We start from the raw sequence: 15,053 nt of genomic DNA, 5'->3' as shown, positions 1-15,053 counted from the left end.
CGTTTAGTTTAGAACGGGAACTGTACCACATTCAATAGTGTTGCAACCTCAAGAAGACGTGTTTATCAGCAGTTTTCTGCAGCAAAATGCTATAAACATCCTTCCTGTGGCACAAAAGGTAGAAACCCAAACAGGAAAAAGGAACGATAGTATGTCTAGAAGCATCAGAATTTATCTGTCCATTATTTTTATTTTTTGATTGCAGTCACCTGATGTTATCCTGAAAAACTGGTTGTAAAAATCAAACCACACTGTATAGTTTCTATTACTTTCTGCCTCTGAAAACAAATTCCAGACAGAGAAATTGATATTTTCAGTAAAATGCTGTCCTGATCTCCTGGCAGATGGTCCTTGAGGTCATTTCTGAACCATTAAGTACTGCTTTAGTTGTTTGTTTTGGTTTCTATATAACGGTACAGTACTAGAAATGTTTTGATTTCAACACTGATGTTGATGATCGTTTCAGATATTTTTAGCAAAATAAAATCTTTGTAACACTGTTTTATGAAGGTTATAAAACAGTGTTAAAAAAAAACTGTAAAAATCTAAAGGACTCATTATAAATGCAAACAAACAAGAGAAAAAACTATTTTCAACTCACTGACATAACATTTCTCGTTTCCAAAATATTTGATGACTTACAGTTAAAAGTTTTAGGACAAACTGTTCCCACATATATTATCGCATATTTTCCTGTGATTCTCTTGAATGTTTGGTTAATAAATTACCATGGGATAATTCATCTTTGTTTAATATCCAGATAAGCAGCGACTGTTCAGGCTGTAAGCCATTGACCTCATGTACAGGAAATGGCTAAAATACAAGAGTTCATAATGAGCAGCAGCTCACACACAATGAAAACTGGATGTTAGTGAATGTAACGCCTCTGCTTACCGTAACAGAGGAGATGCTGCAAGAGCTTTTAACCCTTCAGCCACCTCTAAATTCACAAAACCTATTTTAGGTCCCAAAATGGTACATCTTATAAAACTATAAGAAAATTTCTCCTTCACCTTCAAGGCTGTTCAATAGACATTTTTCAAATTTTTAAAACTTTCCTATTTTTATGCATGTTTTGCCACAAAAATCCTAACTTTTTGAAAGAAACTAACCCAAAATATGCAATATTTTCACCAAAAGACCAAAACAACAACAACAAAAAATTTAATAACATTATGTGATAATATTTTGGAGCAATTAGAATCAAAATCAAAAACTGACATTCTTTTTCTCAGGAACCAAAAATGTACACTTACAAATGTGTTGTTTTCTTTTTTTTCATTTTCACTTTTTAACATTTTTTGAAATCGACAGAAAATTAAAAGTGAAATAAATACTTGCCAAGTTTCATAAAATCAAACTTTAATCTGACAGATGTTGTATTTGTTGCTGCCTCTTAGCAAAGACTTCCTTGGAAAAAAGGGCGTTTTCTTGTGCTTTTAACAAGAAACTGAGAAAAATAAAGCTTTACGTCGACTACATGACTACTAAAGAGTCATGTGTGTGTCAGGGGAAATGAAAGTGAGAAACCGCTGCACACACTCACAGAGGAGTTCAGCCTTTTGAGAAGTGATGTCAGAGGTCAAAGAGGTCAAAGAGGGAAGTGAGGGAGAGTCAAGGAGTTTGTGTGTGTCAGACAGGAGGGAGCGTTGACCCTCTGCTGTATAAATACCGAACCCAGCTGGACCCAGGAGGAAGAAGAGAGGAACAGAGGACAGCACACGCGATGGCCAACCCCAGCAGTAAGTGACCTCCTCGCTATTATTAATACTTCTTTTACGGTGAATTAGGATAATTCAGGGGGAGATTGTGTTGTATGTGGAAAAAAATGGTCTAATTTATGAGTCGATATGTCGTTGTGACCAAACCCATTCCTGCAATAAAGGCAAAAGCAGCTTTTTATTCAGAGAGCAAAGATCTGACTGAGTAAGTTGACCTGAAGGTCAACATGTGTCCCACAGAGCTACCCTGGCTGTAACATGTCTGGAACTTTCTACTGTTTTTTTTTTTGTTTAGATTTGATTTATTTCAAATGGGAAGAATTTGGGTGCAAAAGGTACAATCAGAAAAAAACATTTAAAACCCCAAAAAATCCCAACACTACTTCTGCAGATTTCCATAAATTAACACATAAACAACAGCAAGAACAAGCTCTGTGTTTCTTATGATGTAAAACATTCATAACAAAGCATCACTGGTTCAAAAATGCATTCGTGCCAAGCCTACTTATAATGCAGGTTTAAAAACAGCAACTGACCAAAGTGTTTGAGAACTCAAGTACTGATAAGAGCCCAGCGAGTTTCCTCTGGTCTGCTTTCTAGAAAACAGCTTTGGGTGGAAGACAAGAACAGAAAGTATAATCAGAAAAGCTACATTCATTTCTATCCTACAAAATCAAACAACTGATCCACTAGAATCTACTCATCCCGACTCTAGACCAAACCTATAGCCACCCGACTTTCATCAGGTGTTAGCAAGTGATTCTTCATTGTGAAAACACAAACTCTTACCAAGCATTTTGTCTAGCTTATAGTTCAAATATCTTAGAATGCTTGAAATGGGACAAAACTAATATACAAGTAACTTTTTCAGAAAGAATTACAAGCTTGTTTTAAGTCAATAATTCCTCAATATTGATGAAAAACTATTTGTTCTACTGGGAGATCATTCACTTAGAAAAGAATTTAAAAGTGAAATAATCTGCCAGTGGAAAAAGTACATTATCGTCAATATTAATGCATTATTTACTTTAAACAAGCTCCTATTTTTTGCAGAAAAGTAACTTTTCGGTTAATTTTGTCTTATTTCAAGTGTACTAATATATTTACGCTACTTAAAGATACTTGGTAAAAAAGTTGTGTTTTTGCAGTTTTTATTTTGTCAAAGAAAAAATGCATCTAACTCATAATCTCTGCTGGTTCTGGTCAGCTTTCATTGTCGACGTGGACCTGAGAAGCCATGAAAACAACTTGGCTCACCGCACCAGGGAGATCGATCGGGAGCGCTTGATTGTCCGCAGAGGGCAGCCCTTCTCCATAACCGTGCAGTGCTCCGACTCTCTGCCCCCCAAACACCAGCTGGAGCTCATCCTGCACCTGGGTGAGCTGACCAATCAAGAGGGGTCTTCAGTCACTACACTGCAAAAACACAAAATCTTACCAAGTACTTGTCTCTAGTCTCTGGTGAAAAGAAAACTGAACTACAAGCAACTTTTCAGCAAGATATAGGAGCACATTGTACATAGAAAATTCTTGCAGTGATGAAGAATTTTGATCAGTAATTCTGAATTCAGTCATTTAGATTACTGGAAGATTGTTTTTATCATTATATATATTGTTATAAGTGAAAATGTTGCCAGTGTAAGTAGAACTTTTTTTATCAATATTCAAGAATTATTATCCTGAAACTGGAGATTTGAAATCATAGAAAGACAAAACCAGAAGCTGTTTCTGTTTCATATGGCAGCTGTTGGATGTTTTCAGGCTGAGAAACAGCGAGGATACTCACCCTTCAATTCCAGGGTCAGTAAAAAGATAAACATGGGAGGTTTCCCAGATGCCTTTTCTGTCTCTATCTTGCCGGAGATGCATTTCATTTCCCGTGGAGCAAGAGTGGAAACCCTGCGCCGTTATTTCTGCAAATTTATTCAGACCACCTCAAAGCCTGGCAACAAAAATGGAGTGAGTTTTATCTGCGCTCACAGGCTCGGTTTGATCATCACAGCAGACCGGCTGACAGAGGGCTAATCAGTTGTTTGGTAGGAGTGAGAAAATGGTCATCTTGATCCAACAGACATCAATGTGTCCAAGTTTCTTTTTTCTGCACACAATGTTTGTGGGATTCATTGGCTGTCAAGCAAAAAAAAAACAAAAAATAAATCTTTCACAGATTTACAGCCGAGGCCTCGTCACCTGTAGGTGAGAAACTGTTACATCTTGTTTCTTGATAATAAAAAAAGAATCATCAACATGCACTAACTAAAAACTTTATGTTTATACAGGTAAAAGAGATGAAGTGGTGGCTAAGGTTCAAAAGCAGCAGGGGGCCGGAGACAGCTGGTGGTTTAACCAGCAGGAGGCTCAGGGGGAAATATTGCTGACTCTGCAAAGCCCAGCAGACGCCATCATTGGACAGTACCGTCTGGTCGTGCTGCTGATGTCACCGGATGGACGCATTGTGGAGAGAGCGGATGAAATCAGCTTCCATGTGCTGTTTAACCCTTGGTGCAAAGGTAGAGGATGTTTCCTACAGAACTAATTTAAAAGAAACTATATTTTTGTTCGTCACACATGTTCATAATTAATAATTCTGTCATATTATGTAGTTTGTTGGTGAGAACAAATTCAGCTGGCGGAGGAGCAGAGTAGATTTTGTGGTATTTAATGAACAAAAATCACATAGAACACAGGGAGCCAGAGCAGATCAAACACAGAAATAAAAAAAACGATGATATCAAATCAAATAAACAGGAAGAAACAACAAAGAGTGAGAGGAGCAGACGCGTTTTAGTACTCCGAGAGTGACTGTGGAACAATCGACACAAAGATTTTACCAAGTATTTTTGTCTAGTTTCTAGTGCAAATATCTTGGTACACTTGAATCAAGACAAAACTAAGATATTTGCACAAAAAATAATACTGTGTAAGATTTTATATAACACAAAGAATACTTTGTGATAAAGTATACTTTTTCTGATTTGCTGTTTCTGCAAACATTAGATGTTTAAACTCTGCTTTGTGTTGTATTAAGAACAGAAAACATTGTGGCTAATTATGCATGTCTGTGTATCAGATGATGTTGTGTACCTGCCTGATGAGAGACTGCTCCATGAATACATCATGAATGAGGACGGAGTCATATTCATGGATACCTGGGATTACATCAAAAGCATTCCCTGGAGTTACGGACAGGTACCACGCCCACACACAGCCACAGATATTTATTGTGTGGATGGGTTGAAGAAGTGCTTGTGTCCGTCTGTCAGGACAGAGTTTGGCATGTGAGACTTTTCACAGCAGCGTGTCAGCGGCGACTCTGGGGCTTCGGCTGGTTCACAAAACGTGTTTGTTGGACAGAAGAGACTTCTAGACAAGACGTGTTAGAATGTGACCAGACAAACAGGATGACAAGTGGACAGGACATGTCCTTTGTTTGCATTATCTGGAAAAATAGTAAAGCGAAGATGTTCTAAAAGATACGTCCGATTGGTAGGCATTTAATACAACACCAGCAAGTGGTTTCTGGATGATAAGTTGACAACAAAACACTTGTCTTTTCCAGCAGCCATTATGCAGCATACAGTGGTAAACAGACTAGGCTGGCCTTCACTGGGGTTGCTGGGTGAGTGGAAGTGCCTGCTGATCTGTGATATTACAATCCGGACGTTTTTGAAACGGCTCATTTTACAGACACCAATAAACACTAACTTATTGTCAGAAACCGACAGGATGGTTTTTTTAAGTGCTTGAACGTTTTTAGAATCAGTAGAAACCCAAAAGGATACCTTTAAGAATAAAAAACAAACATAAAATGTCTTTGGCCTCATTTACATTGAACCAGAACAACATCTTCAACTGACCCTTTGCAACTAGGTCACTTAATCATTCGAGGCGCCATGACGCACGGTGGAAGTAAAGACGGGAGCAAATTGTTTTCCCAAGTTGTTTTTGTCTGTAGTTTCTGTCTATAGTTGTTTTCTACAGTCCTCAGCTTTTCCATATCAATATTCTTTGGCATTAGTTGCAACTGAGTAACTGGAACAGTTGTCCTTATCCTCCTTCCCATGAGAACCTCAGTCAGACTGAATCCATTTTCTAATGGAGCGGAACGGTAGGCCATAAGAGCAAGATACGGATCCTTTGCCTTGTTAAGGAGTCTTGATAGTCCTGACAGCTCTCTCAGCCTCCCCGTTGCTCTGAGAAAAATTTGGGCTGGATGTTTCATGACTGAAACCCCATTCTTGTGTAAATCTTCTGAAGAAATTCGAAGCAAACTGTGGCCCATTATGGGAATGGGCACGCTCTGGTATGCCATGGCGTGCAAAGATGGACTTACAGTGTTCAATCACTCCCTCAGATGTTGTGGAAATAAGCTTTGCAACTTCAAAATAATCTGGAGAAATAATCGCAGAAAGCGATCCCAGAAAGGCAACATCATGTATCTGTGTCTTCTGTTGTAAACCCAGCATTCACTTGAATGCTGAAGTCCGTCATGGCGGAGCGGGCAGAGTTCATAAACCGCATGACGTCACGTGCAAAGGGTCAATAGAGAGGTCATGGTGGTGCATTACCGATTCTTCCTGCTAATTGTTTTCATCTCATTTTCCTTCCCTAATGACGTTTCTTGACAAGTTTGAGGACTTTGTGATGGACATTTGTTTTGAAGTCCTGGATAATTCCAAGGAGGCTCTGCACAACTCCAAGATGGACATTGAGAGGAGATCTGATCCCATCTACGTCAGCAGGATGGTCACCGCAATGGTGAGGAACTCTTCTTCTCTGAAAAACACATGATGGATTCATGAAGGTTAACACTGCACTGCACTGCTCACTGCAAAAACATGAAATCTTGCCAAGTATTTTTGATTTAGAACACGTGAAATAAGACAAAACTGACTCAAAAAGTTACTTTTCAATAAGATATAGGAGGTTGTTATAAGTCAACAATTCTTTAAAATGTCCATTTTATGGAAACAATTCCATTTTATTTCACTTACAAATTATAAGTGAAATAAAATGCTATGTGAAACAAGTCATTTTGGAATATTAGTTTATTTATAATGTGAGAAAAAATTATTTTGCAGACTTAAAGCAGTCTTTTCTACTTGTGCAGGTGAATGCCAATGGTGACAGGGGCGTGCTGATTGGGCGCTGGAAGGGACCGTACCTTGATGGAGTCGCACCAAATCGATGGACGGGCAGCGTGCCCATCCTCAGGCAGTGGAGCAAATCCGGCATCAGAGCAGTCAAATACGGCCAGTGTTGGGTGTTTGCAGGTGTCGCATGTACAGGTAACAGCTTTCACTGTAAATACAGCTGTTCTCCTACAGCAATCTACAACAAATACATTACTATTTAAGTTTTCTACATGTTACTTATGATGTAGGTTCCCAAAATCCCTTAGTGAAAAGTAAAAAGTGACTAAATCTATAGGAAAAAACGACAGGAAGAAAGAGTGACAATAATGTTTCTTTATAGTTCTTCGCTGTCTGGGGATCCCAACGCGCCTCATAACCAACTTCTGCTCAGCTCATGATGTGGATGGGAATCTTTCCTTGGACTTTGTGGTGGACTTTGAGAGCATAGAGGAAAAAACAGACAGCAAATGGTAAAATCAAATCCAAACATTCATGCTACGGAGCCAACACTTTATAATTCCTATTAATTTATTCATAGACATCAGAAGTTTTTAGAACCAAATTAATAGCTATGTTTCCATCCACCATTTGTAATTTGATATTTTGAAAATAAATTTGCTTAATGGGGGACAAGGGCATAAGAACATGGATGGAAGGAAGGAATAAATTTGCTTTTTGCTTAATGGAAACACGCAATTAAAATAAAAACTTTATTTTTGATCAAAAAGTTTGGATGCAAGTATGAGGTGTTTTTTTTGGCCATATCAAAATTGGTTTATTTTACAAAACTGTATTGGAAACTAATTTTTGCATCACACAAGTCACATGATCAACAACCAGATGTTGCCACTGGTGCAAACCACAAAGAAGAAGACAACAGGAAGTATTTGGAGGATGATGATGCTGCCTGTTTTTTTAATGATTTCTCACGTTTGTTCATGCTTGATTTTAATTGTGTTTCTTATTTAATAGAAACTCTTTTATGTGGCCCTCTAGACTAGAAATATAATTTTCAAAGTTACAAAGTTTTTTAAATATTACTTTATAAATCAAATTAGAACTTTTATCTGCACTGTCCCAAATTAGATGAACATGGAAAAATTGTTTGATATTTGATTTTAAGAATTTCTTTTTGAGTGCAGAAACAGATCGTTACTAATACCTTAACAGTTGGTGAATAGGCAGTCTTAAGAAGACATTCTTGATCTTGATGTGGCCCAAAACCACAAGGCCCATAAATAAGTTTGACAACCTTACCTTAAAGAAAAATATCACATGCTAATATTTTAATTTAATGAAGAAAGAAAAAAATCCAAAAAACAAAAGTATTTTAAAATCCAAGTTCACGTTTACTTTTATGGAGACTCAAACTCAGTCATATACATTAAAATTTGATCCTAGTTATAAAATAATTAGTGGTGCACCAACTGCAGTTTTCTGGTCGATCTTTAAAAAGCCTGATAGTAAGCCCTGTCTTACAGCAGAGCCAAAGGGCGGAGTGGTTGATTTTCTGACCTTTGATGAGTTGGGTAAGGTTCAGTGCTTATGTAAGCATCAACTGATCTCCCAAAATTAAGGATGTCAGGGGTAGTTTATCAGTGCACTGCTACACATAATAAGAATTTTCTACTGAGTCACTTACATTGCAGCAGTACTTCCTCCAACATCATTGCATGGAGCAGCAATCCCCCACACTAATTATGCATGTGGCATCAGTGCAAAGTCGGTTTCCAAACAACTTCTAGTCATCCAGAGAGAGAAATATCTTTCACAACAGTATTATGTAAGATTGTTGTCCATCTTTCCATGAGTGGACTTCCAAGCAAATGTCAGACAGCAATGTAGAGATTATTCATCTAATAGTTTAAGACTTTTTTCTGTCTTTCTTTTGGTTTTAGGAACTACCACTGTTGGGTCGAGTCCTGGATGAGGAGAGACGATCTTCCTAAAGGAAATGATGGCTGGCAGGTTTTGGACCCCACACCTCAAGAACTGAGTGATGGTGCATTTCTGATTTCTTCTAATTTTCCAAATATTCTTTCTTCCCCTCATGTGATTTTGAAATGTTTGAACTGAATGGGCTGAGTTGCCAATTTACACATTGTTGCACCTGCAAAAACACAAAATCTTACCAAGTATTTTTGCCCCACTTTCTAGTACAAATAAATATCTTAGTACACTTGAAGTAAGTAAATACTATCTGGCAAGTCTGAAGCTTGTTTTAAAATCAATAATTGTTTATTATTGATGAAAAAACTAGTTCCACTGGCAGATTATTTCACTTGTAACAAGACATTTTCCCCATGCTATAAGTGAACTAATCTGTCTTGTTTCAACTGGCATATTATTTAACTTATAATTAGTATTTTTCATCAATACTGAGACCATAAATACCTGGTAAGGATTTGTGTTTTTACAGTGCAGCAGCTACCTTAAATTAATTCTGAACATATTTTTTAGGGGAGTTTTGCTGCGGTCCGTGTCCGGTGGCGGCTATCAAGGAGGGAAATCTGGGAGTGAAGTACGATGCTCCGTTTGTTTTCGCCGAGGTGAACGCTGACATCGTTTACTGGAGGGTCCTACCAGGCGGCCGGAGGCAACAGATCAGCATGGACCAGAGAACCGTGGGAAGAAACATCAGCACCAAAAGCGTTTATGGCGACTTCAGAGAAGACATCACTCTGCTCTACAAATACCCTGAGGGTCAGAGGCTGAGCAGAAAATAAAATTTAAAATCTAAAACTGACACAATTATTACAGTTTTTCTCAGAACCTCGTATTTAATTTCACAACGAGGCATCAGACTGTTGAGGCTTCTTCTTCCCACTGTGGTATAAAATTGTTTTCACCGTAGATAGTTTTTGTTGTTTGTTTGTTTTGCAGGCTCTGTGGAAGAGAGAGAGGTTTATAAGAAGGCAAAGCGCAGGGCCACCCTGCAGCCCAATGAGATCGCAGAGCCGGCACAGCTCAGCCTGTCCGTCAGACATCCTAACCCCGTGTTTGGAACAGATTTTGATGTGATTGTTGAGGTACACAGTGACAGGATTCTGTTTGTTTTCTTCTTCTGCAATGTTTTGGTTTGGCTCTCTAAGTCACACGTGTCAAATACATGCAAGGCCTTTAAGATAACAGTCGTGTGCGTCAATTTTATTTTATTGATCAAATCAAAGCAGCTTTTTTCTGTGTGCTGCCAAATTGCATAAGCCTGCCCCTCCAGTTTTTCATGGAAATTCGTGTAAAATCAACAGATCACAGCATTTTTTGCAAGAATGTGTAACTCTGAAATTAATTTTCTGCGAAAATTGTCAAAAATATTGGGTTGAAGTGAATCTAACGTCCACCTGTGAGTGGCAGTATTTTTCTTTCATTTCTACACTTCTGCCTCAGGCTTAATAGATTATGCGACTACCAAAAAGTCAGATTTAACATCACACATAAGTGCAACTATTGCAACATTTCTAGCAAATATTTATAAATTAGTAGCAGAAAATCTTAGATTTTTATTGCAAAAAATAAAAAAGCGAAATTCTTGGGGGACTGATTAACATCAGTTTTAAGAAGAACTTATCAAATGCAGAGGCAGTTCTGTTTTTTTTTATTATTGGTTTTATCAATATATTCTAGTACAGCCGGCCCTTTAAGAACATTCATTTTGTTTTCATTTTGTGCACTAAGTGATGAATTATTTCTGTTCTGTTCTTAGGTGAAGAATGAAGGAAGAGATGATGCTAAAGTTCATCTGACGGTGCACGCTATGGCTGTCACTTACAACTCTCTCCACCAGGGGGAGTGCCAGAGGCAGATGAACAACGTGACTGTGTCGGCTCAGAACGGTCAGCAGAGCGCTGATGTAAAAATCAGTGATCTACCTGCAGAGTCTGATTGTTTTCTTCTCTCATGCTCTGTTTGTTTAGCTCATAAAGAAGTGGTGCGTTTCCGCTACGACGACTACGCCAAGTGTGTCTCTGACCATCACCTGATCAGGGTGAAAGCACTGGCTGAAGCTCAGGGGAACAGTTTGCCCATCATGGCTGTGGCGGACATCCCACTGAGCTTACCTGAGCTCCACATTCAGGTGAGCAAACAACATAAGGAACAACACAAAGGTTCTGTACCAAGCACAAGCACATATAATCCAAACATATTTATATTGGTATAAACAAGATAAAAGTAAAGACTTTCTGCGTTTTCTCCAAGGTTCTTGGGAAGGCTTTTGTTTGGGAACAGCTGACGGCTTCTATCTCCTTCACCAATCCTCTGCCAGTCCCTCTGACTGCTGGTGTGTTCACCCTGGAGGGGGCTGGCCTGCTGTCTGACACTCGCATCTACGTCGAGTAAGGAATAAATACAGATTAAAACGGAAGCAGAACTGACTCTTCCCTTGCTCACCCTGTTCTCTTTTTTTGTTTCTTTTTTCAGCGGTGTTATTTCTCCAGGCCAGAAGGTGTCGGTGAAAATCACCTTCACCCCGATGAGAACCGGGGTCAGGAAGCTGCTGGTGGACTTCGACTCCGACAGGCTGAAGGACGTCAAGGGAGTCGTCTCTGTGGTTGTTAGAAAGAAATACAGGAATACCTTGCCTGTTTTGAGTGGAAGGTGTTAGGAAATACGTCTAATATTGGGAGACCTATAAAGTCTTTACCATCCAACATTTAATGCTTATGTAACGGGTACCGGGGTTCCGGACCCGTCAGCAGCAGATGAAGCTGAAAAACAGCATATAAATGAGCACACGGAGACGCAGTCTGTGTTACTCCAATTTCTCTCAGCTTATTTTATTGAACAAACCAGCTCATTTAACTGTCAATACAGCTCACTTTATATTTCAGTAACTTACTGTATATTCCATCTAAGTAGACATAGACATCAGCATTAGCTTTCCTTAAACCAGAAATAATCCCACATCATATTTTGTCACAATTCCCTCAGGTAACCTGTACCTTCAATTAGCTGCACTTTATATGCATATTTAATGACACACAGTGACATATTTCATGAGCATGTATCTTAGAGTTATTGTAACTGGCATAACTATCTTAGAATTCAAAGTGTTTTAACTAAGTGAATACATTAAATCAGTTTAACTTTCCACCACTGTGTTTTAGAACACAAATAAACCATAGAGCCTGATAACAGTATTTTACACTCATACCATGGAATATATATAGCCTAACCACCTCTACGAGCGATTAGTGCTAGTGGTTGCACCTACATATACCGCCATTATCTACCGTTACAGTGTGCTGACCAACTGGCACAACGGCATGTTAGCTACTTCCTTTAACGGCTGCTGGCTCCGAAACGCAACAAAACTCTTTCAATATCTTTCATACATCGAAGCATTTCCTTAAACGTTTCTCGAACAGTACCAAATAATAAAGAAAACTTTGTTAAAATAAACTTGAAGGTTTCCCTCACCTGAAAAACAGCATATAAATGAGCACGCAGTCTGTGTTACTCCAATTTCTCTCAGCTTATGAGAAACGGCAGCGCAACAGGCAGCTCAGTCGCCATGCGCCACCCACTGGTGAAACACTGTTACTACACCCATCGTCATTAACCCCATGAACATTTAAAGAAATACATACTCCTTTTTTTTCCTATTGTGGGCACACATCCGTGGGCATCACACTTACATTTGGTTTGTATTCTGACTGTATCTGGAATGGGCCACAAAATACATATTCTGACTTTGAAAATTCAATATGGCTGATGTGCTTTTATTCACAAAGGGTGTTGCAGTAAAAACTGTTGTATGCACTTTACATGGTTTTTATCCCCCTAAATCAGTCATATGCCTGTGAATTTATTCATTTAGTGTTTGGATGCAATAAATGTAGAGAAATGTTTTGTTACTAGTTTGTGTTGCTAAAATGAGTTTGCAACCTTTAGGAAATCCGGCTGGGTTTATGTTTTTCTCTCACCATGTTCCTGAGTTCGGTCCATCGCCACTTCTTTTTCAGGCTCTTTATCTGGGTCAGGCAGTCTCTGTCACTCTGCTCCAGTGCTTTTCTTGGCTGCTCAGAAATGTGTCACTTTTTCCAGCCCACTGATGGAGAGATGTCACAAGCTTCACAGGACTAAAGGACAGGTTGGACTGATGTTCAGCTTGCTTAAAGAAATCTTGCTGCTTCATTAAGAGAAATTAAACTCATTTTGAAGTTGTTACAGCAGAATAAATATCTGAAAAGAAGGAGCCATCATCTCTTCATCTACTTTAATAGCTGTACTTGTCATTCAGTTATGCAACCACTGGGGGGCAGCCCTCCACTTTCACTGGTTTTTTAACATTTTAGCTGCTCAGTAACATAATTTTGCTCACAAATTTATATACTCATATATAAATTATGTCCAAGTGAGTATCATTAACAGAGAACAATCAAATCATGAGGATTTGGGGGTAATATATCCCTGCTCTTTTGCATTTGCATAAAAAATCTGATTTAAACTAGAAAATCAATTATACTTCACATGCTAAACATGAATGTGTTAAAATAATCTGCTAAAGAATCAGACAAAACAACAAGACATTTGTTTAGGCTCAAGTATCATTCAGATACAACAATATTACTCATTGACCTTTTGGTAATGGAAACCTTTAAACTGTAACGAAGAACATCAATTCAGCCTGAGGAAGTAATTCACATTGTGTTGGAAGGTCATGATTCAATGTAAATGCAACAATCATGTTATTTAGGATGGATGAACTGGAGTTTCCTACTGACTGAGTTTCTTCAGTCTTTTATATTGGAAAAATCCCAAACTGTGGCTTTTTCTAGTTACTCTGGATCCTTGTGTTCAGAAAAATGTTCAGTTGTGGTTCCATTATTATTGTGTTTCTTCTGTTCACCCACAGCCACAACCACTCAAAAATCCATCTCCTATTCTACATCCATCAATCAGTTCTCCCAAACCCTCAGGTTACATTCAGTCGTGACTTGATTCTCCTACAACTCTGCTCTAATGTTGGGTAGATCAGGGTTGATTGCCATTTTTTCTGATCTTAACCAAAGAGTCCCACAACAATAAGCATTAAAACAAGAATCAACAAAGAGCAAAAGACAATCAGACACTCTAAAAACACTTTGCCATTTCTGGCAATAAGTTAAAGTTTTTTGATGTCTAGAAAATGAGCCATTTCAAAAAACCTCAATCGTCAGTAAGTGACGATTGAGGAGTCATGTACTGCACCGTTACCAAGCAACCAGAGCTCCAGCACTTTTGGTCAGTTGGTTTTACCACTGTATGAACTGTACAATGGCTGCTGGAAAGACAAGTGTTTTGTTGTTTACTTTCCATCAAGAAAGTGATCACATGCAGAAAATACATGTGATCATGTATTTCTGCTTTTCAAAGCTGTATGGTTGTATAGCTGTGCATCTGTTTGCAGCCACTTTCATGTGCAAGTATAAACGCTGAGTTTGATTGGTCAAATGTGCAATGTCAGCAGAATTTTACAGCTCACTATGTGGGTATTAACAAACAATCTGGGAACCAGCATCGGTCTAACGTACCCTGTCGGTCGAATGGAACTGGGTTTTTTTCTTAACATTTACAGAAATGAACGTTGAAAGACTAAAGAGATTGTTCAGTAATCACCTACATTCATCAAACAAGACATGTGTCATGGATTGATCTTCAGAACTAACTGTAATCACATAACTTTTCTCTGTGCTGTACAACAGCAAAGGGCAGAAAGAGCAAAACAGAGGTATCAAAATTAATTTGTGAAATTGGACTGTGGGATGTGTATCCTGGCCTCATTAGACCTTGGCAGAAGAATCGTGTATCTGGAGTTGAGCTGCGTTGGCTGATTGGGATCGAAAGCAGGTTGGCATTGAAGGTGATGAGACGGTAAAAAACAACCTCAACACTTCAGTGTTTGTGATTTATTAAAGTGGATAAAAACTTGAAGTTGTTGTATTTGGAGATAATTTGATCTCTTGATGTTGAATTTGAAGCTGTTTGCTTTGTCTCGTGTCAGCTCTCCGTTATAATGCAGGCAGCCACAGGTTTCTGGTTGTAACCAAGAGATGGACCAAAAGATCATGTGTTGCTGAGAAGGGAGTTGCTATGACAACAAATAAAATGACGAACATGCACAAAGAATAATATCAGTGGGGGATTCGAGTTTGGAGGCAAACTAAACAAAGCAGAGCATCTGTCACCAGCAGCCATGTTCTCTGATCTTGGCAGA

At 38.6% G+C, this 15,053-nt stretch overlaps 1 protein-coding gene across 1 annotated transcript; it reads left to right on the top strand.

The window, feature by feature from the left end:
- The first annotated feature begins 1,589 nt into the window (after window positions 1–1,589).
- tgm2l (transglutaminase 2, like) lies at window positions 1,590–12,560 on the top strand. Its single transcript, XM_044123939.1, has 14 exons — window positions 1,590–1,742; window positions 2,929–3,099; window positions 4,001–4,231; window positions 4,792–4,910; window positions 6,351–6,479; window positions 6,832–7,009; window positions 7,197–7,326; window positions 8,755–8,858; window positions 9,317–9,559; window positions 9,740–9,885; window positions 10,560–10,689; window positions 10,771–10,931; window positions 11,054–11,190; window positions 11,276–12,560. The coding sequence occupies exons 1-14, from the start codon at window positions 1,727–1,729 to the stop codon at window positions 11,457–11,459; spliced, it is 2,079 nt and encodes a 692-aa protein (XP_043979874.1). The 5' UTR covers window positions 1,590–1,726; the 3' UTR covers window positions 11,460–12,560.
- The last annotated feature ends 2,493 nt before the right edge of the window (window positions 12,561–15,053 follow it).

The sequence above is a fragment of the Gambusia affinis genome, linkage group LG08 (genome assembly GCF_019740435.1).
Source record: "Gambusia affinis linkage group LG08, SWU_Gaff_1.0, whole genome shotgun sequence".
Lineage (NCBI taxonomy): Eukaryota > Metazoa > Chordata > Actinopteri > Cyprinodontiformes > Poeciliidae > Gambusia > Gambusia affinis.
The sequence above is the reverse complement of the archived record's forward strand: the minus strand, read 5'-3'. Positions and strand labels throughout refer to the sequence as shown.

Excerpts from the sequence above, each read along its gene's own strand:
- tgm2l (XM_044123939.1), top strand. Across the intron at positions 9,560-9,739 it reads GCTCTACAAATACCCTGAGG|GCTCTGTGGAAGAGAGAGAG; the intron begins GTCAGAGGCTGA and ends TTTGTTTTGCAG. Across the intron at positions 10,932-11,053 it reads TACCTGAGCTCCACATTCAG|GTTCTTGGGAAGGCTTTTGT; the intron begins GTGAGCAAACAA and ends GTTTTCTCCAAG.